Source organism: Trichomycterus rosablanca, chromosome 9 (genome assembly GCF_030014385.1).
Source record: "Trichomycterus rosablanca isolate fTriRos1 chromosome 9, fTriRos1.hap1, whole genome shotgun sequence".
In the NCBI taxonomy this organism is placed as follows: Eukaryota; Metazoa; Chordata; class Actinopteri; order Siluriformes; family Trichomycteridae; genus Trichomycterus; species Trichomycterus rosablanca.
The window spans coordinates 30,886,022-30,910,445 of record NC_085996.1 but is presented as its reverse complement, the minus strand read 5'-3'; the positions used below and the strand labels follow the sequence as shown (position 1 = coordinate 30,910,445).

The 24,424-nt window shown below is 39.4% G+C and overlaps 1 protein-coding gene across 8 annotated transcripts in view; it reads left to right on the top strand.

Moving 5' to 3' along the window:
• The window catches only part of LOC134320690 (mucin-3B), a 140,309-nt gene that overhangs the window by 85,816 nt on the left and 30,069 nt on the right, over positions 1 to 24,424 (top strand). For all 8 annotated transcript variants that reach the window (XM_063002227.1, XM_063002223.1, XM_063002226.1 and 5 more), the window contains 11 exons: positions 873 to 1,077; positions 5,322 to 5,504; positions 5,592 to 5,705; positions 8,729 to 8,883; positions 8,976 to 9,123; positions 9,884 to 9,978; positions 10,857 to 11,088; positions 12,380 to 12,574; positions 16,231 to 16,347; positions 18,380 to 18,535; positions 23,932 to 24,093. In XM_063002227.1, coding sequence (XP_062858297.1) covers positions 873 to 1,077; positions 5,322 to 5,504; positions 5,592 to 5,705; positions 8,729 to 8,883; positions 8,976 to 9,123; positions 9,884 to 9,978; positions 10,857 to 11,088; positions 12,380 to 12,574; positions 16,231 to 16,347; positions 18,380 to 18,535; positions 23,932 to 24,093 — 1,762 coding nt within the window. The remainder of the gene's footprint in view (positions 1 to 872; positions 1,078 to 5,321; positions 5,505 to 5,591; positions 5,706 to 8,728; positions 8,884 to 8,975; positions 9,124 to 9,883; positions 9,979 to 10,856; positions 11,089 to 12,379; positions 12,575 to 16,230; positions 16,348 to 18,379; positions 18,536 to 23,931; positions 24,094 to 24,424) is intronic.

The window sequence follows — 24,424 nt, the reverse complement described above, 5'->3', positions numbered from 1 at the left end:
CTTTACAAGTATAAGTTAACGTTTGACTTTATGTTACAGTTGTGGCTCAACCTAAGGAACATGACTCGAATTTGTTTTATTCATTTATTCATGTACTGTCTGTTTTACGACCATTTTATCCTGATCAGTGTTTTGGTGGGTCTGACTCATTGGGCGAAAAGCAGGAAACACCCCGGACAGGTCACCTGTATCAGTAGTATCAGGCAGATTAAAAAAGTGAATCATTTAAAATTACTCTTAGCCTTATTCACTTCTGCAAGCGCACTTACATTTTATTCAGCAGCTATCAGGAGTTTCCTGCTTCAAGGATTAAAAAAGCCAGTGGGAGTCATTGGTTCTTTGAAACTCTAAATCAACCAGCTCTAACTCTCTCAGAGGAAGAACACTGTGCTCCTCTTGTCTGTGATATGATCAGCATACTGTATATAAGTATGTATCCTGTGAGCAGAGTTCATTATAATATTGCACATGGATGTTTATGTGCATTATTTAGCTTTTTGTTCAGGCTTTTGAATAAAGTCTGTATTTAAGGCACTTGGGTGGCACAATGGTTAAACACGCTAGCCTGAGACTCCTGAGATCTCAAGCTCTCGAGAATCTCAGGCCTGTTATCGGTGATGCTAATAAGGCCAATAATGTGGGTTTAATCACCATACTTGCTGCTCAAACAGTGGTAACTCAGTGGTTAAGGAACTGGACTAGTAATCAGAAAGTCACTTGTCTAAGCCCCACCACCATCTTTGTACAGTTGGGCCCCTGAGCAAGGCCCTTAACACTCAGTTCCTTAAAATGTATTTGGTCACAACTTTAACTTTAAGCTAAATGATGTAAATGTAACATGTCAGAATAAAATATGTTTGTGTGTGTTTTAGGTGGACATTTTTGGTGCATGATGTGAATCTGGCTCTGCAGAAAGCTAACACGGAGCTAGCTCTCTGGCAGGAGTACAGGCTGCTATATGAGGGCTGCTACGAGAGCTTGAGTCGTCACTGGGAACAGTGGGAGGCGTTCCAGAACCCTCTGGAAAAACAGGAGGACAGAGAAGAACTGATTCACAGCAGAATCAACTACATTAGTGTAAGTGATCTTGCAACACCTTCACCGAAAGTGCTGTAGGAAAACAAAGTACTGTATAAAATCATTTAATTAAGAATGATATACTTATGTACTTTACAAGTTGGTTAATGCCGCATTAAAGAAGGATGTATGATCGTCTTAAGTCCTAGAGATCCACTCCTGTGCAGAGTTTCAAGCTTTTCTGCTGCAAACACATGGGATTTAGCTCATGAGCAAATTCGCTTTATATGCACTTTAATATGCCTCTATAAACTTTTCACACTGACTAATGTCTTTCACGCCCAGTGCAAACTGTATTAGGCTGTGCACACAATGCAACTGTTGCAACAGGGGGGTTGGGGTGGGATCTCATAGGGTAGTGTATACTGTGATCAATCCTCGAGGAGGGGTCTCTTAATATGTGATAATGACTGATCTGCAGTTGGGGGGAATCAGTTTACTGAATGGTACACTGGATATAAGTGCTTTTGAAGGGCATCGACCAAGTATAGTCATATACTGTGCACTAAATATCAGAGGACCTTGATAGTTTGTTGGAGAGTGGGCTTTAATAACTGAAGAAACTCTAATTTAAAGGCAGTGGTTGCCATGATCATTGAAATTAGATGTTTTTCTACATTTTACTAATACAGGAATTTTCAATCAAAAGAAATTTTCCTATTTAGTGATTTATACATGGTACTTAGGTTTTGAACAGGGATGGTCCTTGGCTGAAAAGGTTTAAGAATCACTGCTTTATGGGAAAGGGAAAATGCAAGCCAATAAAAAAGTGAATCAGATGAATCATGATGGTTAGTCTGATCAAACATTTTTGTCATGGGTGTGGTCTCCTCCAGGATGACACTGGTAAACTAAGTGTAAAAGTTATGTAAATTGTATGCTATGGCCTTCACAGTTAGTAAATCTCAGCCCTATTAAATGTCTATGGGAGTTTATAAAGTGCAGCATTAGATAGCTTTCTTCTCCGCCCTTATTAAAAACACCATAGAGAACATAGCTTGGAGGTATTTCTTTGATATCTCAAACTTTAATTTGTCACCAAATTATCTGTATATAGCTAATATAAATGAAAGTACAAATACAAAAGTGCAAATGAAAGAGCCTTAAGGGCCTAATGGATTTTGGGGATATGGTATATTACTTTAATGAGGCGTGTGGTGCTTTTGAACTTGGGGGAACATTGAGTTCTGGGTTTGAGCATGGCATTGCTCACTGGGCTAAAAATATTTCCAGGTGCTCGAGCTCCTGCTTCTTCAGATCTGAGCCTGCATAGCCCGTCCTCGTTCTCGCTCAAAGAGAGGGAGATTAGTTTAATGTTGTTTTGGACAGCAGAAATTTATAAGCTTAAAGAAGTTTAAAGAAACATCGTGACATACCATATGAAAGTTCTTTTTTATTTATTATGTTCTTTTTATTAAAACCATGATGCTCTGGAGTGAGAAAATATTTGGAAAAGTTGGTGAAAAGCTCAGTTTTGTGCAGAATGGCGGATGTAATTGAGGAGAAACTATAATGACAAAAATGCAGCAACAAAACAAACATACACAACTAAATACACTGATAGGCAAAAAAACTTGAATACATTGGGTTATGCAGCAGACACAGGTTCATACCTTAAAGCATACTTATATTTATACACTTAGTTAGTACTCATACAGTCTATGGCAATGGAGGTTACGCCCAGGGTAGAAAGTGTTCTTTCCTATTTATTATGTTCCTTTTATTAAAAAGAAACCAGATGCTCTAGAGTGAGGAAATATTTGGAAAGTTGCTGATAAAGCTCAGTATTGTGAAAAACTGAACAGCGGACGTAACTGAGGAGAAACTATAATGACAAAAACCACTGCAACAAAACAAAAATACACAACTAAATACACTGATGGGCAAAAAAAACGTGTTAATACATTTGGTAATGGAGCAGACACAGGTTCATACCTTAAAGCAGGGGTGGGCAATTACATTTTCCAAGGGGCCACATAAGAAACTGTTACTGTTGTGGAGGGCTGGACCAATAGGGTGAATTTCATTCTGCTCAATGATAATAAGATTTCTTTTTATTGCCTAAATTTTACAGTTCTGATAAGCTGTTACTGTTAAAAGTAGATGTTACAATCTGAAAATGAAAAGCAGGCAGAGTAAAAGCATCAAGATTATTTCACTATTTAATCAACTTGCTTGATAACAAATGTGAACAAAATGTGCATTAACTTTACACAAAGTGCTATTGCTATTTGGATATCACAAAGCTGCTCCAGTCCTGGATGTGTAAAACTTTATAAAAAATTCCATGTTGGTTTGCAGTTTGGTTAGTGAAGCTTCAGATGTGACGCTCTGCATCGTTCAAGTTCTTGTATTTCTCTGTGTTTAGTACCGTAACGGTGATATAAACCCTAGATTTAAATTGTGATCCTTAAACAGCTTTACACCTGACTTTTGAAGTTCATGTCTTGTTAAAAACTCTATCGTCTCCGTCAGTCGCACTCAGTTCTGTTCGCCGACACATTACGGTGAAGCTGATACACTCGTCTCACACACACGTAAATCCAAACTTGCGGAAAATCGAAACTTCAAACCTTAAAGCATACTTATATTTATACACCTAGTTAGTACTCATACAGTCTATGGCATTGGAGGTTACGCCCAGGGTAGAAAGTGTTCTTTCCTATTTATTATGTTCTTTACATTAAAAAGAAACATGATGCTCTAGAGTGAGGAAATATTTAGAGGTTGGTGGAAAAAACTCAGTATTGTGAAGAACAGCGGATGTAATTGAGGGGTAAACTACAATGACAAAAATGCTGCAACAAAACAAACATACACAACTAAATACGCTGATAGGCCAAAAAAAAAAAAAAAAGTGTATTTTACATTTTATAAAACATTACGTTTTGTATTTTACATTTTTACACTTAGCCAGCACTTCTACAGCCTATGCCATTGGAGGTTACTCACAGGGTAGAAGGTGTTCATCCCTATTTATTATGTTCTTTTTATTAAAAACATGATGCTCTGGCGTGAGGGAATATTTAGAAAGTTGGCTGGAACAGCGGATGTAATTGAGGAGAAACTATATTGACAAAACCACTGCAACAAAACGAACATACACAACTAAATACACTGTTAGGCCAAAAATAAACCTAAAAAAACATTAATACATTTGGTAATGCAGCAGGCGCAGGGTCATACCTTAATGCATACTTATATTTATACACTTAGTTAGTACTCATACAGCCTATGGCATTGGAGGTTACACCCAGGGTATAACATGTTCTTTCCTATTTATTATGTTCTTTTTATTAAAAACATGATGCTCTGGCATGAGAAAATATTTGGAAAGTTGGTGAAAAAGCTCAGTTTTGCAAAGAACGGCGGATGTAATTGAGGAGAAACTATATTGACAAAACCACTGCAACAAACCGAACATACACAACTAAATACACTGTTAGGCCAAAAAAAAAACTAAAAAACATGTTAATACATTTGGTAATGCAGCAGGTGCAGGTTCATTCCTCAAAGCATACTTATATTTATACACTTAGTTAGTACTTATACAGTCTATGGCACTGGAGGTTACGCCCAGGATGGAAAGTGTTCTTTCCTATTTATTATGTTCTTTTTATTAAAAACATGATGCTCTGGCATGAGGAAATTTTTGGAAAAGTTGCTGAAAAAGCTCAGTATTTCAAAAAACTGAACGGTGAATGTAATTGAGGAGAAACTATAATGACAAAAAACACTACAACAAAACAAACATACACAACTAAATAAACACTGATAGGCAAAAAAAACATGTTACTATATTTGGTAATTGAGCAGGCACAGGTTCATATCTGAAAGCATACTTATATTTGTACACTTAGCCAGCACTTCTACAGTCTATGGCATTAGTGGTTACTCTCAGGGTAGACAGTTAACAGTGTACCAGCTTAGTTTTACACTGTATTAGCGAACTGTCTATACATTTTTAAATAAAAACGTTCATGGTTTACAGTTAACCGGCGGCTGGATTAGTTGCTACTCAGCCTGTGCAGCTATAATAGTCTCAGCTCTAGACTTTCCACATGATTTTAGTGTTTGTCTTTGTAAATTTGTGCCTGATAGGTCAAGAGTTTTTGTGGCGTTGTTCTAATAGTGTGCTATTAAGAAAGACCTGTTTTCCTGCCAGTGTTTGACAACAGAGATTTGTTAGCTACGGCTATGGCTAAATTAGCCAAATTAAGTTGTCTGATGTATCTCTTCACCAGGAACTGAAGAACAAACTGGAGGACTTGCAGGGCAGTGCTGGGAATGTTTTAGAGGCTTCTAAGCTTCTCATCGCACAGTTAGAACCCCAGGTAGCCCCCATGATACAATCAGAGGCCAGGCTGCTTTCACGAGATCTTGTGCATCTGGGCCAGGCAGTGGCAAACACAAAAGAGCATCTTGAGGTAACTGGTTTACATATAACTAATATAATTGCAAAACATTACTAATATACATGTTTTATGTATTTATTTAAATATGTGTGTCTATAGGAGGAACTGGAGGAACAAACTAGCTTCAGTAATGATTTGGGATCACTTAAACAGGCTCTCCAAAAATCTGAAAGTGAGCTGAGCTCTACTACTGCAAGCATTGAGCCCATAAAGGTGAGGCAGAAAACTTCAGATTTTTCCAACCAAAAATGCAGTTTTAGTTTTTAGTTTCATGTTGAAAGTCTTTCACACATGCCTGTTTACTACATTTACCCAATGTAAGAAAGAAGTGATCTGTGTAAACTCGTGTTAAAATACTGCCTAAACTGAATAGAATTGGCCATGTGGATACCTAGTACATGTACAGGGTAATTACTGTTTGGGTTCATGTTTCAAAGTTGTTACATAATAGATTCTGAGCTCCAGGGTTTGAATCTCGGCTCTGCTACCGGTCAGCTAGGCACCCTCAAGCAGGCATAATTGCTGTGTAAGGACCTTGGTAGCCCAGGGCGCCTGTACTGAAAGTGGAGGAGCACAGAGATTGGGGCGTGGCACTCCGTACGCAAAGCCAACCTCATGCGCAAATCCATTGAAGTATGGGAGAATAATAAGGGATTGTTAGGACAGTGCGCACGTGGGAGGGAGTGTGTGCCAGGCGAATATACGTAAAAATTAGGGCTGTCAAACGATTAAAATTTTTAATCGCGATTAATCTCAGAATTTCATATAGTTAATCGCGATTAATCGCATTAAATAAAATCTGTGTAAATGTTATAGAAAACAAGGTTTTTTAAGTGAAATGTGAAAAGTGGACGTTTCTACACGAAGTGAGTGTGTTTTGACCCTTTTGGGGCTTCCATAGTTCATGGACTAGCGTGCTTGACTCCGGTATTCAGTGCCGTAACAGATTAAGTTAATAAAGTGTTTTGCTCCCGATAACTTGTGAATATACCGTGTATTTATTTCTTTATTATGCAAGTGCATCCCTACGACGCTCAGTTATATTATTTTAACAAACCGCAAATGAACAACGGTGGCAAGTCCGACATTAAAACGTTGGTTCTACCAGTCAAGTCTCAACATGAACTAGAATTTGCGTTAACGGCACTATTGTTTTTAATCGCGTTAAATTGAGATTGCGTTAATGCGTTATTATCGCGTTAACTTCGACAGCCCTAGTAAAAATATAAGTAAAAATAAAAAACTGTTTAGCTTAGTAAGTTGTTGGGACATGTACCTGCTTTATATGCACTATGTGTCCAAAGTATGTAGACACGCCTCTTAAATATTGACTTTAGGTGACTTCCCAGCATTTATTAGTAAAAGAGGAATAATTTGAGAAAATGTTTTCTTTATTAACCATCAGTTCAACTGCATACTGGGGGCCAGCTGTATATTTTTTGAATGGGATGTCCTTCAAGCCTGTGGTTGTGTCCACTTAGTTCTCCTACTTAGAAAGATGAGAGAGGTCTGTAATTTTCATCATAGGTTCACTTCAACTATGAGAGACAAAATGAGAAAAAAAAATCCAGGAAATCACATTGTAGGATTTTTAAAGAATTTATTTGTAAATTATGGTGGAAAATAAGTATTTGGTCAATAACAAAAGTTAAACTCAATACTTTGTAACATAACCTTTGTTGGCAATGACAGAGGTGAAACGTTTCCTGTAAGTCTTCACCAGGTTTGTACACACTGTAGCTTGTATTCCTCCATGCAGATCTCCTCTAGAGCAGTGATGTTTTGGGGCTGTCGCTGGGCAACATGGACTTTCAACACCCTCCACAAATTTTCTATGGGGTTGAGGTCTGGAGACTGGCTAGGCCACTTTTTACGGAGCCACTCCTTCGTTGCCCGAGTGGTGTGTTTGGGATCACTGTCATGCTGGAAGACCCAGCCACGTTCCATCTTCAATGCTCTCACTGATGGAAGGAGGTTTGGGCTTAAAATCTCACGATACATGGCCCCGTTCATTCTTCCCTTAACACGGATCAGTCGCCCTGTCCCCTTTGCAGAAAAACAGCCCCAAAGCATGATGTTTCCACCCCCATGCTTCACAGTAGGTATGGTGTTCTTGGGTTCTTCTTCTTCCTCCAAATACGACGAGTTGAGTTTTTACCAAAAAGTTCCATTTTGGTTTCATCTGACCACATGATATTCTCCCAATCCTCTTCTGGATCATCCATATGCTCTCTGGCAAACTTCAGACGGGCCTGGACATGTACTGGCTTAAGCAGGGGGACACGCCTGGCACTGCAGGATTTGAGTCCCTCTCGGCGTAGTGTGTATACTGATGGTAGCCTTTGTTACTTTGGTCCCAGCTCTCTGCAGGTCATTCATCAGGTCCCTCCGTGTAGTTCTGGGATTTTTGCTCACCGTTCTCATGATCATTTTGACCCCACGGGATGAGATCTTGACCCCAAGGGAGATTATCAATGGTCTTGTATGTTTTCCATTTTCTTACAATTGCTCCCACAGTTGATTTATTCACACCAACCTGCTTGCCTATTGTAGATTTCTCTTTGGTCTTGGCCATGGTTGAGTTTGGAGTCTGACTGTTTGAGGCTGTGGACAGGTGTCTTTTATACAGATAACGAGGTCAAACAGGTGCCATTAATACAGGTAAAGAGTGGAGGACAGAAGAGCTTCTTAAAGAAGAAGTTACAGGTCTGTGGGAGCCAGAAATCTTGCTTGTTCGTTATTGACCAAATACTTATTTTCTACCATAATTTACGAATAAATTCTTTAAAAATCCTACAATGTGATTTCCTGGATTTTTTTTTCTCATTTTGTCTCTCATAGTTGAAGTGTACCTATGATGAAAATTACAGACCTCTCTCATCTTTCTAAGTAGGAGAACTTGCACAATCAGTGGCTGACTAAATACTTTTTGACCCCATTGTATGTCTCGTAATACATGCACGTATTCTAATGTAGGCTGGAACGATGGTTAGAAATGGTTCCTATTTATTAAAAAAATGCCTATAATAATTTATTCCTCAGTTTAAACCTTGGACAGATTTAGTCTTTGCTCAGCACTTATTTTATCTTGCTATTAAGTTTTTATTACAATGTGTCATGCCTTGTATTTATGCTGCTGCCACGAACCAACCGAATGTCCCACCAATCATTAATAACATTCTGAATAAATATTCATATAACTGTTCCATTTCCTTTCTCTCTTTCTGCTTTTTAAGCTGGCTGTTTTGGAGCTAAGTGGTCTGACCCCGGACCTCAGTGCTCTGAATGAGCGCAGACTCAGGTTGTCTGTCAGTAAACAGGAAGCTGAGGAGGTGCAAGTCCTCAACAAAAACTGGATAAGGGTCTTCTATCAGGCCATGAACAGACACAGGTAAGTGCTGCTCAGTTCATAAAGGCTAATTTTTGGTTAGTAAGTAGTATGAAACTGAAATGCTTGTATGACGGTTTGTGGTGTTCTCATAGAGAGATGTATAGTCAGCAGCTGCATGCTTTGAGTTTCCAGCAGAAGTGCCAAGATTGGATGGTTTTGCTGGGAAAAATGGAGTCCAGTTTATCCAGCTGTATTATTGGAAATGCTTCTACTATAAAAGAAAGTCTTGCTGAACACCAGGTAAGATTTCTTTTTTATTATTATTTTTATCCTCATGCTGCTTAAATACTCACTGTCTAATTTGTGTAATGGTTTCACTAAGCACGATTGTTTTCTATTACTAATAACCGGCATCAGAGATATTTCTAAAGTATTATTATTTAACAAAGAACCTAATATCCATGTGTAATGTATTTAGAAGAAAATGACATAACGGTCAGTGGAAGCCAACCCACTGAAGCCTGGATTTAAAATCACACCAGCTACAGGCTAATCCAGTTTGTATGAATTTAATCACAGCAACTCATAGTGTAACTCAGTAGTGTATTGCCCTTACGTGCCTGTATGCACTCCCGACAACTTTTGGCCATGCTCTTTATGAGACAGAGGATGATGTCTTGGGAGATCTCCTCCCACACCTGGATCAGGGCACCAAGTTCATGTTTTGGATGGCGGTTTCTGCACAAGAGCACAGATATGCTAGAACAAAACAGGCCCTTCTCAATCTGTCACCACAGAGCACAGCATAAAATGTATTTTTCTTTCAGCAGTGGGTAGGGCTGAAACACTTAAACCCAATATTTAGTAAGGGTGTTTATGTATTTTGGCTATATAATTTGAAAGGATAATTTAGGATAACTGAGCTTTAATTAAATAAGTCATAAAGTATTTGATACCATAAATGCATCTTTCAGTAGCCAATTATGAATGGTAGCATTCGGAGACAAAAAATGTAGTGCCTGCAATTCAGCCCTTATTTTTGTATTTTTTCTGTCATTAGAAGCTGAAGATAGAAGTGTTAAATGGACAGCAGCTCCTGGACACAGTGGTCAATGAGGCTCTGAGGTTTTTGGAGAGAGGTCAGGTTGAAGACCGGTAAGTTACACTTATTGTAATATTTATGATGGTTTACTAAGCTATTCGGGAAATTAAATAACAAGGTCTTATTGAAAGGGACATTGTTTTTTAGCTATTAAAGAACAGTCCAGCAGCATTCTTTCCACAGTGCAGTGGAGCAAGCCAACTGAGACCATAATTCAGACTGGAGAAGTTCAAGAAAGTTTAGCTCAGAACCAAGCTGGCTTACTCTGAGGAGATGAAACAGCCTCAGTCAGCAAAGAAATTACACATAATATTTATTTTATGCTGCTATGTGTAAAACAGTCCTTTTTACAGGTTTAACGGTTTGAAATGACCACACATTTAATTGCCAAATGCAGGGTAATTTTAGCCAGTGGTGGGTAACTGTTAATTTACAGTTAAGGTCAGAAGTTTACACACACTTGTGCTGTATCAACATTGTAGTGACTGGTGAGGCTGTGCTGTGCTAATACACATCCTCTAGTCCTATAGTAAGTTTCTGATTACAGGGTGCTATTGTGGTGCTGATCTTTTTGGCTGGTATAATATTCACCACCCAGCAGTGGAAGTAGGATGTTTAAAACTTTAGCTCCTTTAGCACCCATAAAACCAAACCAGTGCTGATCTGACAATTGCCCATCATTCAAATATTTTCATGTGGGTAATGGTCCTATGTTTTTTCTTTTTTTCTATTGATATATGAGTGAAAGATGGGTGTATATAGCAATACATTAACTACAGTACTGTACAACATACATGATTAAGTGGCCTATTAATGTATAGTCACTTTATGTACAGCTCTCTGTTTTTTTTTACTCTGGGCATTACTCCAAATTACAAACAAATGTGTTATTGGGTTGCAGCTTTGTTCATAATTTTATTTCTTGTTCAAGGGGAGGTCTGATCATGAGGTTGACCCAGCTGAAGAAGCACTGGCAGAGCACACTGCTCAGGGTTCAGCAGCGCAGCAAATGTTTACAGAGACAGACTGAGCAATGGGAGTTCTATAGGACAGGATTGAAAAGGCTCAGGAGATTCTTAAAGGACCTGGAACCACTGCTGTCCCCTGCTGGACTGGCAGCTTGCAGTCTACAGCAACACCGACAATCAATTCAGGACTATAAGGTAAGTGTTTACAAAATAATTGGTGTGTGATGTGTAGTGTCCCTTAGTTGTTTTTTCATGAAAGCTGGAGATTTGCAGTGACAGGCATGAGGGTGACCACTGGTGACATGAATTGGGTGTAGCTGGTGAAGCGAATAATTTTGACAAATCTTTCACAATTGTGGAGTAAAGCAACATGGCAATAGAAGCTACAGCATGTGATTTTTAATTTCCTATGAAACATTGTGTTCTGACTAAATGTTCATTTATTAGGAGAAGAGTTTATTGCTTCTTTAAATATACACATCTAACTTACTAACATAATAATTTAATAGATTTTTGGTTTGATTAGTGCATTAACAGCCAGTAATAACCCGTAGTTCTCTTAAAAAACACAATGCTCAGTCTCAAACTACATAAAGTGTGTCAAATAAATAAAACATTGATTTGTTGTATATTATTAGTGAGTTTAAAAGTTCTGTCATTTCAACTAACTTTGGAAGGTAACTACAGAAATTGTAACTACAGCTGGTTAACTTCTCTCAAATAAATAAATAAGCCTGTTTGACTGCACCCTTTAAAAACACTAAAAAGAGTAATAAAGTAATAATGGAGTATGAACATACTACCCGCAGTGGCTCGGTGGATAGCACTGTCACCTTACAGCAAGTAGGTCTAGGTTCAATTCACAAGAGGAGCAGTCCGGGTGTTTTTTTGTGTAGAGTTTGCATGTTCTCCCTGTGTCTCCGTGGGTTTCCTTCGGGAGCCCAAGTTAGGTGATTTGGAGATACAATATTGTCTGTGACAGCATTTGACACTGATATTGAACTGATCCATCATATGTTACATGCCATGAATTTAACCAAGATGTCAAATATGACATTAAAATCCTAATAAATAGGGATATTCCGCTAGCACAACAGCACCGAGTTTCTGAACTCCTCGGTTTAAAACCCTGTGTTACCACCGGTCGGCTGGGCGCCATTGGCAGTGCCTGCATCAGATACTAATTGGCCACCGTATTTGCAGGGTGGGGGCCGGACTATGTGTGGGTGGGTGGGTTTTCATACGCTGTCTAAGGACCCTGACTGGCGGAAGGAGACGCCTGTGCAGAATGCAGGGGCGAGAAGAGGAGTGCTGTACACGTGTCAGAAGAGGCATGTACAGCAACATGCTCTCCTTGAATGCAATCTGGTATCTCTCAGCAGCGGAAGACAAAACTGAGTGTCCCCACTGCTGGAATTTTTTTCACTGACCACCTCAAAAAATCTTAGATGGAATCATGCAGCATTTTTGTGTTTGTTTTTTACAGCTGGCTCAGGAACAGCTGAGCATTCATCAAGAACTCTACAGCCAGACTGCACAGGCATGCAGGGAGATCTTCCCTCTGGCAGATGAGCAGACACAGGCCGAGCTGATAGCTGAACTCGGGGCTTTGCAGGAATTCTGGGAGCAGAGTTGTGGTCTGGTTGACACGAGGAAGACTCTCACTGAAAATGTCATTCAGGTATGGAATCAAAAGTCAAATCTTGAAAAGCCGTTCTTGGTGGAAATTGTTTTAACCATGTTTGTTTAGGTCACCTGACACGAATATATAAAACAACAGAGCAATATTAGATATAAAGAGAACATGTTCACTGATTTACAGTACAGTATAGTACATTCTTTTTCTTCCTTATTTCTTAACATAGATTTAAGAAATCTGTAAATTATACAGAAGCTAAAGCATTAGGATTGTTAAACATCACAAGCAGGGCACTGTAGACAATTTAGCCCAGATAGCCAGAGTAAAATAAATAGTAATAAGGTAAAATGACCTGACTTTATTTCCCTTATTTATTTCACATTTCAAAGTAACTGAGCAAGGCAGCTGGCAGCATACTGCAGGAATTCAATTTAGATGTTGTAAAATCATGTAGTAACAAGAATAAAACATCAAATTAACCAATGCATCGTTCCACTAATATATTTCAACCTGATATGATGGTATTATCTTATGTAGTCCTATATATAATAACATGGCTCTTTTATACCTAATTGGTAATAAAACTTTCTTCTTGTGCATGAAATCCATCACCGACTCACTGAATCCTTTGTTCACCAAAAGCATAAATATGCTTTGACAAGGTTGACAAGAAAGGCTTGTTTAGCTGCCAGTGACCTACATACTGAATTTCAGACGTAATCTTGTAGTGATCCACATTTTGAAGCGTCTGGATTGGTGCAAAGCAAGTATATACCGTCTAGATAAGTATAAAATTGTCTAGACACAGTTACATGCAAACTTTTTAGCTGGGTGAGATTTCTGTTACAAAACGTAGAGGCTGTTACAGTGGGGTCAAAAAGTATTTAGTCAGCCACTGATTGTGCAGGTTCTCCTACTTAGAAAGATGAGAGAGGTCTGTAATTTTCATCATAGCTACACTTCAACTATGAGAGACAAAATGAGAAAAAAAAATCCAGGAAATCACATTGTAGGATTTTTAAAGAATTTATTCGTAAATGATGGTGGAAAATAAGTATTTGGTCAATAACAAACAAGCAAGATTTCTGGCTCTCACAGACCTGTAACTTCTTCTTTAAGAAGCTCTTCTGTCCTCCACTCGTTACCTGTATTAATGGCACCTGTTTGACCTCGTTATCTGTATAAAAGACACCTGTCCACAGCCTCAAACAGTCAGACTCCAAACTCAACCATGGCCAAGACCAAAGAGCTGTCGAAGGACACCAGGAAGAAAATTGTAGACCTGCACCAGGCTGGGAAGAGTGAATCTACAATAGGCAAGCAGGTTGGTGTGAATAAATCAACTGTGGGAGCAATCGTAAGAAAATGGAAGACATACAAGACCATTGATAATCTCCCTTGGGGTCAAGATCTCATCCCGTGGGGTCAAAATGATCATGAGAACGGTGAGCAAAAATCCCAGAACTACATGGAGGGACCTGATGAATGACCTGCAGAGAGCTGGGACCAAAGTAACAAAGGCTACCATCAGTAACACACTACGCCGAGAGGGACTCAAATCCTGCAGTGCCAGGCGTGTCCCCCTGCTTAAGCCAGTACATGTCCAGGCCCGTCTGATGTTTGCCAGAGAGCATATGGATGATCCAGAAGAGGATTGGGAGAATATCATGTGGTCAGATGAAACCAAAATGGAACTTTTTGGTAAAAACTCAACTCGTCGTGTTTGGAGGAAGAAGAAAAACCCAAGAACACCATACCTACTGTGAAGCATGGGGGTGGAAACATCATGCTTTGGGGCTGTTTTTCTGCAAAGGGGACATGGCGACTGATCCATGTTAAGGGAAGAATGAACGGGGCCATGTATCGTTAGATTTTAAGCCAAAACCTCCTTCCATCAGTGAGAGCATTGAAGATGGAACGTGGCTGGGTCTTCCAGCATGACAATGATCCCAAACACACCGCTCGGGCAACGAAGGAGTGGCTCCGTAAAAAGCATTTGAAGGTCCTGGAGTGGCCTAGCCAGTCTCCAGACCTCAACCCCATAGAAAATTTGTGTAGTCCGTGTTGCCCAGCGACAGCCCCAAAACATCACTGCTCTAGAGGAGATCTGCATGGAGGAAAAAATACCAGCTACAGTGTGTGCAAACCTGGTGAAGACTTACAGGAAACGTTTGACCTCTGTCATTGCCAACAAAGGTTATGTTACAAAGTATTGAGTTGAACTTTTGTTATTTATAAAATACTTATTTTCCACCATAATTTACAAATAAATTCTTTAAAAATCCTACAATGTGATTTCCTGGATTTTTTTTTCTCATTTTGTCTCTCATAGTTGAAGTGAACCTATGATGGAAATTACAGACCTCTCTCATCTTTCTAAGTAGGAGAACCTGCACAATCAGTGGCTGACTAAATTCTTTTTGGCCCCACTGTATGGCTGTAAGCTGGACAATAAGTCTGACACCTTTCTATCAGAACCAGCATTAACTTCTTCAGCAGTTTAAGATACAGTAGGTTGTCTGTTGGATCGGACCACACGGGCCAGCCTTTGCTCCCCACGTGCATCATTGAGCCTTGGCCACCCATGACCCTGTCGCCAGTTTACCACTGTTCCTTCCTTGGACCACTTTTAATAGATACTGACCACTGCAAACCAGGAACACCTCACAAGAGCTGCAGTTTTGGAGATGCTCTGACCCAGTTGTCTAGCTATCACAATATGGCCCTTGTCAAACTCACTCAAATCCTTACGCTCGCCCATTTTTCCTGCTTCTAACATCAACTTTGAGGATCAAATTTTCACTGCCTAATATATCCCACCTACCAACAGGTGCCGTAATGAAGAGTAATGAATCAGTCATTCACTTCACCTGGTCATAATGTTATGCCTGGTCGGTGTACTTGTCTTGTGAAAAGACTTCACATTAGAAGAGTGGTGACTGTTAGAGCTGAAACGATCACATACAGGTCACTGTTTTAATACCATTTGTTTTTTAAATGGGATGTCCAACTATTATGTTCAGGTGTCCAAATACCTTTAGCCATATCGTCTATATTAATGCCCTTGGTTTTTGTATGGGATGTCTAACAAGATCCCGGTCAGGTGAGCTCCTTGTTCATGTGTACAGCCACCAACAACATCTTTAAACCAGCAACAGTCAGTAATTTATGCAGTACATACTGGTCATGCTTTTCTGTCCATGTTCCATTGCTCTTGCCATCAGACAGTACGAGCTGCTGTGCAGTGGCAGAGAGGTTATACACTATCTCCCTCCCTTAGACTTGACTAATTGTTTCAGTTAAGCACACGTCCAGGCCAGTGGTACAGTGAGACTCAAGCCAGATATTTGGGTGGGTTAATGTATACTGCTGGACCACCCAAGCCTGTTTCTCAAGCCTGTCACCCAAGCCTGTTTTTTCCAAGCCTGGCTTTGACAAATAAGATATTTGGGACAGTGAATAACAGACATTATGGCATCAGACAGTATTATGGACCATCACCACCATCCTCTTTGCAGCTATAACAGTCACCATTCTTATGAAAAAACTTGTTTTTGTAGGAACTTGTGCCAATGTAGTTTAACACATTTGTTGATGTGATGTTGGACAGGATGCTGAAAGAACTCAGTTATTAAGATGGGTGTCCATATACTTTTGATCCTATACTGTAAATGTGATTTTTTTGTGTTTTGCTTCAGAACTGGACTTGCTGTGAGACTGGACTTGCTGAACGTGCCCTCCAACTAAAAGAGATCACTGTCAAACAGAAACAACCACCTCCAGACACACCCGAGCTTCAAGAGAACCTTTTTAAGGTACTGGTTTAAAAATCAGTTACATAATATAGTTTCTAAATTGGTTTAATGATATTAACAATAATTAATAGACTAATTTATTTACTTATGGGTGAAATGTCAGGTTACATACTTATTATGATTAAATTATTATTTAAAATATTGTAAGTTGATACAATAAGCTGTAGTGTCACATGGCCGTAAACATTTAAGCCCGGTGAAATGAAGGATAATTAAGGACAGATTAAATACTGTTATTAGTCATATATACATAAACATGTATAGAGTACAATCAATTCTTTATTTGCATATCAGAGCACAGGGGCAACCATTGTACTCAACACCTTGAGTCGCGGGCACGGTGGCAAAGTGGGTAGCACTGTCGCCTCACAGCAACAAGGTCCTGGGTTCGATCCCCAGGTGGGGCGGTCCGGGTCCTTTCTGTGTGGACTTTGCATGTTCTCCCCATGTCTGAATAGGTTTCCTCCCGGTGCTCTGGTTTCCTCCCACAGTCCAAAGACATGCAAGTGAGGTGAATTGGAGACACTAAATTGTCCATGACTGTGTTTGTGAATTGCCCATAACCTTGTGAACTGATGAACCTTGTGTAATGAGTAACTACCGTTCCTGTCATGAATGTAACCAAAGTGTAAAACATGACATTAAAATCCTAATAAACAAACAAACAACCCCTTGAGTCGAGAGGGTTAAGGGCCTTGCTCAACACTGGCTGCATGGCAGAGCCAGGATTCAAACCCACAACTCTCTAATTGGTAACCCGTAGCTCTACCCACTAGGCTACCACTGTCCCAGAAGTGTCATTAATAATAATAGTAGTAATAATAATAGTGTATAATAGGTAGCTAATAAAGGCGTCCCTCATAAAATAATGCTGTCATTTTATTTGGAATTTTATTTGACTGTAATCTTTTTTATTAGTTAATCTGCTTATGCATGGTTGCATGATGTGAATATTTGGAGTAAAACATTTTTTGCTGCACTAGAAATTTATACATAGAAAGTAAGCAAGCGCCGCTCAGGTGGCACAGCGGTAAAATACGCTAGCGCACCAGAGCTGGGATTTCGAAAACATCGTATCGAATCTCAGCTCTGCCATCCGGCTGGGCTGGGCAGCCACATGAACAACGTTTGGCTGTTGTTCATCCAGGCAGGGAGCCTGACAGAGACCTCATAACTGCTGTTGGCTGATTGATGGCGTCTGCACAGGGTAGGGGAATAATGCATTGATCAGGGTGTGGCTCTTTGTGCACAAGGCTGATCAGCATATGAACTCGCCTCGTGCAGGTGAAAAGATGCAGTCGGCTACTGTTTACGTGTCAGAGGGGGCGTGTGTCAGTTTGCTCTCCTCAATCGGGGCGGGGGTCAACACCAGTAGAGAGAAAGTGTAATGCAATTGGGTAAAAATTGGCCACGCTAAAAATCTGGAGAAAAAGGGAGGAAATGCATTTTAAAGAAAGAAAGAAAGTAAACAAACACTGTAATAGATGCTGCTTATATATTCGGTTTATTTTATTTAAAATAACATTTACTGGGACACGTCCTAAAAATGACTGAAAACCTTTGAAATGTAAGTAGTTTCACACTGATTAATGCTAATAAACACCTACCTTTTAGTTTCCTCAGTTCAAGGTGTTGCTTTTGATGGTACAAACATTAGCACTGATTGTTTACATTCAGAAGACACCTGAATTGATGGAATCACCAGGTTTCGCCGTTGAACTAATCTTGTTTGTTGATTATCCGTGAGGTTGAGTCACTGTCAGCAGAGAAAACAACTTTTTAACAACTCATAAAATCAGTTAATGCCAACTAAAAGGCTCACCTCCCCTACCGTGCCGTATTGGGCCTTGGATCCTCCCCCCCTGCCCCCGTGTTCTCCCCCATTTCCCCCTCTCCGCCTCCTTTCCTCCTCCCCCTTACAGCCAGCAGGCCTTAATCCCACAAGCTAGGGACAGAGAGAGAGGACAAGGCTTAATGAACAGCAGCAGCAGCAGAGAGGATCCACTTAATATCAGCTACTCTTTTAATGCAGGAGGACCAGGACTCTTTGGAGCAGTGGGAAGGAGGACTAAGGGAGCTGATCACCATGAAGGCGAACGTGTCGCAGTACGTGCTACCTACAGACACCATGCTGCTGCAGGGTCAGGTGGAGCAACTGCACAGCCAGTGGGAAGAACTCTGCTTAAAGGTTAGTGAAGAGAGAGGGAAAAGAGAGGGAAAATTCAGCGGAGGGGCAGGGACTGGTGTGAGAGCACAATGCACTCACCGCTGGGGCCTCTGCCTCTGGAAATGCATTCTCATCCCACACAGAAAAGAGAAAAAAGAGGGAGAGTGCTAGAAAGTACTTTTTTAAGCATTAATAATGTTAGCAGGGGTCAGGAAAATAAAAACTTACATACTAAAAGCATTTATTTCTAGGCTACAATTATAAGAAAAGTAAAATGCGATCTAGTGTGCAGGTGTCAGTACTCCTGGGCAAACAACTGAAGCCTGATTTCTCACTTTTAACAAAAACAAGTGCTCATTTAATTTGGGGTTCTAACTAGGAAAGTCAGGATACTGTCATACCAACATAGCTGTACAAACTGTCAACAGTCATAACGTACCACTTGTGTAGATCAGTCAACATACAGGCACAGTAGTTGGTTTAATTGATCACATAAGGACAGTACATTGTTCCTGAGCTTTGGTGCTCAAACTTTGACAGACCAATCAAACTTTGAGCTTGACCATACAGAGCATTGTATGGTAAACATTTGGTGGTAAAAAGTAAACAAGGTTAAAACATGAATGGTTTACACTGGTGTGGTTGTGTGGTCTCCACTGGGATCTCTTGTCTTAGCAGATAATTAAGATGCTTGCTTGGTGAAACATTACATCTGTTTATTGTTTAGCTTGCTCAAGGTTGTCTTGCTGGCAGCTCTGTTTGGAAGCTGAGTTATTACAGTCATTACAGTTGTCAAAATACTATATTTAAACTTTTATATACCAAAATAAAATCATCGAAAGGACAAATAAATAACTGTTTCTTGGAGCATGATATAACCACAATGATGTTTGAAGGACATGAAAATAGTATCCAGATTTTATTTAAGTTTAATCTTTTCAAAGACATAAAAATAACAGCTGATGTGGTTGTAAGCAAGACCCAATAAATGATATAGATACACCGATCAGCATAACATTATGACCACCTCCTCGTTTCTACACTCACTGTCCATTTTATCAGCTCCACTTACCATATAGAAGCACTTTGTAGTTTTACAATTACTGACTGTAGTCCATCTGTTTCTCTACATACTTTTTAGCCTGCTTTCACCCTGTTCTTCAATGGTCAGGACACCCCACTACAGAGTAGGTATTATTTGGGTTATTATTATTCTCAGCACTGCAGTGACACTGACATGGTGGTGGTGTGTTAGTGTGTGTTGTGCTGGTTTGAGTGGATAAGACCAACCAAAAATATCCAGCCAACAGTGCCCCGTGGGCAGCGTCCTGTGACAACTGATGAAGTACTAGAAGATGATTAACTCAACCAGCAGCAATAGATGAGCGATCGTCTCTGACTTTACATACTGACTTAAAAACTCCAGCAACGCTGCTGTGTCTGATCCACTCATACCAGCACAACACACACTAACACACCACCACCATGTCAGTGTCACTCAGCAGTGCTGAGAATGATCTACCACCTAAATAATACCTGCTCTGTGGTGGTCCTGACCATTGAAGAACAGGGTGCACGCAAGCTAAAAAGGTACGTAGAGAAACAGATGGACTACAGTCAGTAATTGTAGAACTACAAAGTGCTTCTATATGGTAAGTGGAGCTGATAAAATGGACAGTGTGTCTAGAAACCAGGAGGTGGTTTTAATGTTATGGCTGATCGGTGTATATGGGGCTAGATCAAGACAGACCTGTGATGACCCATAATGTCTAAAATAGGCCAATAATGTTTGGGTCAGGTTGGAATAATAATGTAAACCCATGAACTGTTTTACCTCCACATTTCTGATTTAAACACCAATGTGTTCATTTAAAAGTATGCATTAATATTGGACACATTATTATACACATTAATATTAGGCTACTGCTAAATCACTAGCACATTTTTATTTTTATGGCCTGAAGTATTTTGGTTCTGTGACACAAAAATACAAATATGGCAGCCATGGGGCATCATGGTGGTGAAACCGGTAGTGTTAATTAGTCCATACTCTTTGCAGAGCTAGTTTAGTTTCTCTGTTATTGGAGAAAGCAAATGAACAAAGAAGATAAAGGATATAGTATTTTAGAGTAGCTGGATATTTTGTCATAGTTGTTTAACCCTTACATATTATTGCTGATCTTAGTTAGTCTGTAAGACCTAAAGTTGGGTTACAGCATGATTAAACCATTTAAAACTCAACAACCCTTAATTTGCTTCAGCTGTGATGTGTTGTATAACCACCACCCTGAGATGAGTGCAAGGTGTGCGGCAATCATGGGTAAAACTAACTAGCTGCCACAATAGCTGAGTAAAGATCCTTTCATTGCATCAAAATAGCGATGGGTATAAGAAGAATGCCAAGACCTTAAATATTCCTAGAAACATCACTGGGAGTGTTGTCCAGACGTTCAACTCATGATGCACCTACCTGGCTGTGGGAGAAAGCCCAAAATTTTGTCCAGAGGCAAAATTAGCAATCTCATTAGCAATCTCAATGGAGACAAACCCCAGTGTTAGTGCCAAAGACTTATACAAATATGTCTGTGGCAACCATGTAAATATGTTTGCAAATATTTCTGATTGCAACTGTACCTTTTTGGCTTGTTCTTGGGTCCAAATGGGCTCTCTTAGTATACCATCTTCCTCTGTTCAAAAACATGCCAACAGCTGGATTGGCTCCTCTAAAGTTCTAGAAAGTGTGAGCAAGTGTAAATGAGTGAATGAGTTTATGTATTCCTGTCTAGTGTTCCTGGACTAATGTTACTCTGTTTCAATGAAGACCTTTTGGGCGGCACAGTGGCTAGCACTGTCACCTCACAGCAAGAGTTTGAATGTTCTCCCCCTGTCCACGTGGGTTTCCTCTAGGTGCTCTGGTTTCCTCCAACAGTCCAAAGACATGCAGGTGAGGTGAATTGGAGACACTAAATAGTCCAAGGCTGTTTGCTTTATCCTTGTGAATTGATGAACCTTGTGCAATGAGTAACTACTGTTCCTGTCATTAATGTAACCAAAGTGTAAAACATGACATTAAAATCCTAATAAACAAACAACAAATACAACAACAAATACAATTTAACTTGCTATTATTAAACAGATTCATACTTAACAATACTTAATATGTCAATGAAGAGATGGTTTGAAAAGTTCGGTGTGGAAGAAAGTTGCACCTCAACCCCACTGGACATCTTTGGAATTAATTAGAACATTGATTACAATCCTGGTCCTCTTTCCAATGTCAGTACCGTACCTTTCATTAGACACAATCTATTGGAAAGCCTTCCCAAATGAGTGAAGGCTGGCATAGCCACAAATGGGACTAATGCCTATGGTTTTAAAAAAGGATGTTCAACAAGCTTGTGGTCAGGTATCCATACGCTTTTAGCCATATAGTTTACTTCAAACACTGTTAATTGTCTTGGCATGTAAATGTGTGTCCGATGACAACAGGTTGCAGATGGAATCAATCACTGGAATGGAGTGACAGATGGCTAAGCAGGGCCTTTGTATAAAGTAAAAAAACAGGTCCAGGAGAGCCAATTTGAAATACAATAGACCTTGATGTCTCTGGGGAATAGTTATGAGCTGTGTTAAATGGTGTGGCTACAGCTCATGAAATCACACTAAAAGCCAAAATGATTAAAACCTTGTATACAAAATGAGCCTGATGCTTTGACCCCTGTGGTGCTTGAATAGTTAGTAGGGTTCTCCATTCTCTAAGCAACCGGTCATTATAAAAATGGACCTGATACATTTCACTCAAAAACTGGTATAAACTGTCTGCTTACAAATTTATTGTCAGTGAGATGGCAGGTGAAGATCCTGCTCTCTTACTTTCTTTTATGTTTCCAGGTGTGGAGTTAATGGAACTCAAAATAAAAGGGATATTTAAGGCTCAGTGTTCTTTGAATGACATGGGGGTGAGGGTACTGAACCGTTAATGTCCCCTACTGTGCTATAGTCCTTGGATATACTAATAAAGGAACCTTGCTGTCAGACAGTGCTCACAACTTTTAACCATGCAGACTTAAACTTTCATTCATAGCTTAACTGTGCAGCATTCATCTCACTCTGTGGCACAAGAATTATTGTGAAAAAGCTCCTACATGTAGGGAGCTAATTGTCGGTTTTTTAGAATTCATATAGACTGTTTTTTCCAGAGACATTTGATTATATAACACAGTTCAATTGATGCACCTCTTTAAACGTAACTTTCTTTTTAAGTGTTTAAGGTCCTTTAGATGATACAAATAAGATGTAAGTGGCTCTTTGTTGTTGCCGGGTACTATTCACTTTTGAGGAAAACAAGATGTGTCAACATAATGAAATGGTAAACTGCTATGAAATTAAACCTTTTAAAATCGTAACATTTAAATTTTTACATTTAATATATAGGCCCTATGCTGTTTTACTCCCCTGTACTGTATTCATTAATTTCATTAAACCATCATGGCTAGATGATATTTTGGTGGCAGACCAGCACAACATTAACACTAACATGGTAATAACATGGTGGGGTGTGTTCTGCTTTGAATATATCAGGTGCAGCAGTAATGTTGGCCTTTTCAGTCACTCTTTAAATGCACTAGCTTCTTTATTTGAAACACATACCTGTTAGCACTTGCTTTGTGCCAGGTAAATACTGTGTTAATCTTCCTCTAGTATTTATCAGTGGACACTTTCTGATCACATGACAATGTTGGCTTTATACATTTGGTTGAAACACTATTCTCCTCCCAGTATTGACACTGAGGTGTTTAAAAATCCCGACAACACTGCTGCACCTGCTACACTTATGCGAGAACACACACTATCATGTTATTACCATGTCATGAGTCATTGCAATGCTGATAGTTGTCCACCACCCAAACATAATCTCATAAATAAAGTCCAGTGGGGTCTCTTGGTTGTTAAATGAGACACAGGAGGGACAACGTGTACAGAGCAGAAGATCAGTAGTTTATGTATACGATAGATGTAGCTTTTAAAATTGACCAGATAGGTGTACCTATCCTAGTGTCACTCAACTGAGCTGCAAGTGATGTCGGGGCTTAAAGGTGCTAATGGGTAGAATTATTGCTCTAGTGCTACAAGGTAACCCAAAGCAGGAGATTGAGTTTTCTCCGGAAATCATAGCATTACATACTAGCCATTCAAGAATAAAATAAAGTCTTTGAGGTGGGCTATACTGCTTCAGTAGATAAGCAACATATTCAGGAGACAATCAGACCTTATGTCATTTCTTTTGTAATGGTTTTAAATTTACATTTCTTTTCTGATAAATAATTTAATTTTAATAATAACAAAACATTTTAATAATGTGTATGTTGTACTAGCTTGTTGCTAAACTAATTATTGTTTTTAATCTGTGGGTGAAGGTGTCCAGTCGAAAACAAGAGATCGCCGACCGCCTCAATGCCTGGATAATTTTTAACGACAAACATAAGGAGCTTTGTGATTGGCTCGCACAGATGGAGAAAAGAGTTACACACAACAACGAGTACCTCAGCATTGAAGAGATGGTGGAGAAACTGAAAAAGGTAACATTTCTTTTAAACGTCCATGTTTTTTATCTTCTTGTTAGCTGTTTGTAAAAAAAAAAAATTAGATGAAAATGGAAGTTTGGCTTAACATCCTGTTATGGGTGTTGCTTGTTGAATTGGCTTTGCATCAGGTGCATTTTGGGTGCACATGGACCATTTCTGAAACCTTTTCAGTACCCTTTTTTATTATTTTTTATTTTTAGTAATTTAGGGGTCCTATGTGCATTTAAACAGCAGTAGCCATGGTCAATTTAAGTGTCCATGTCACAGTTCTAGTTCCACTTTTTATTTTCTACTATTTGGAGAAGCATGTGGTGGTGACAGTAAT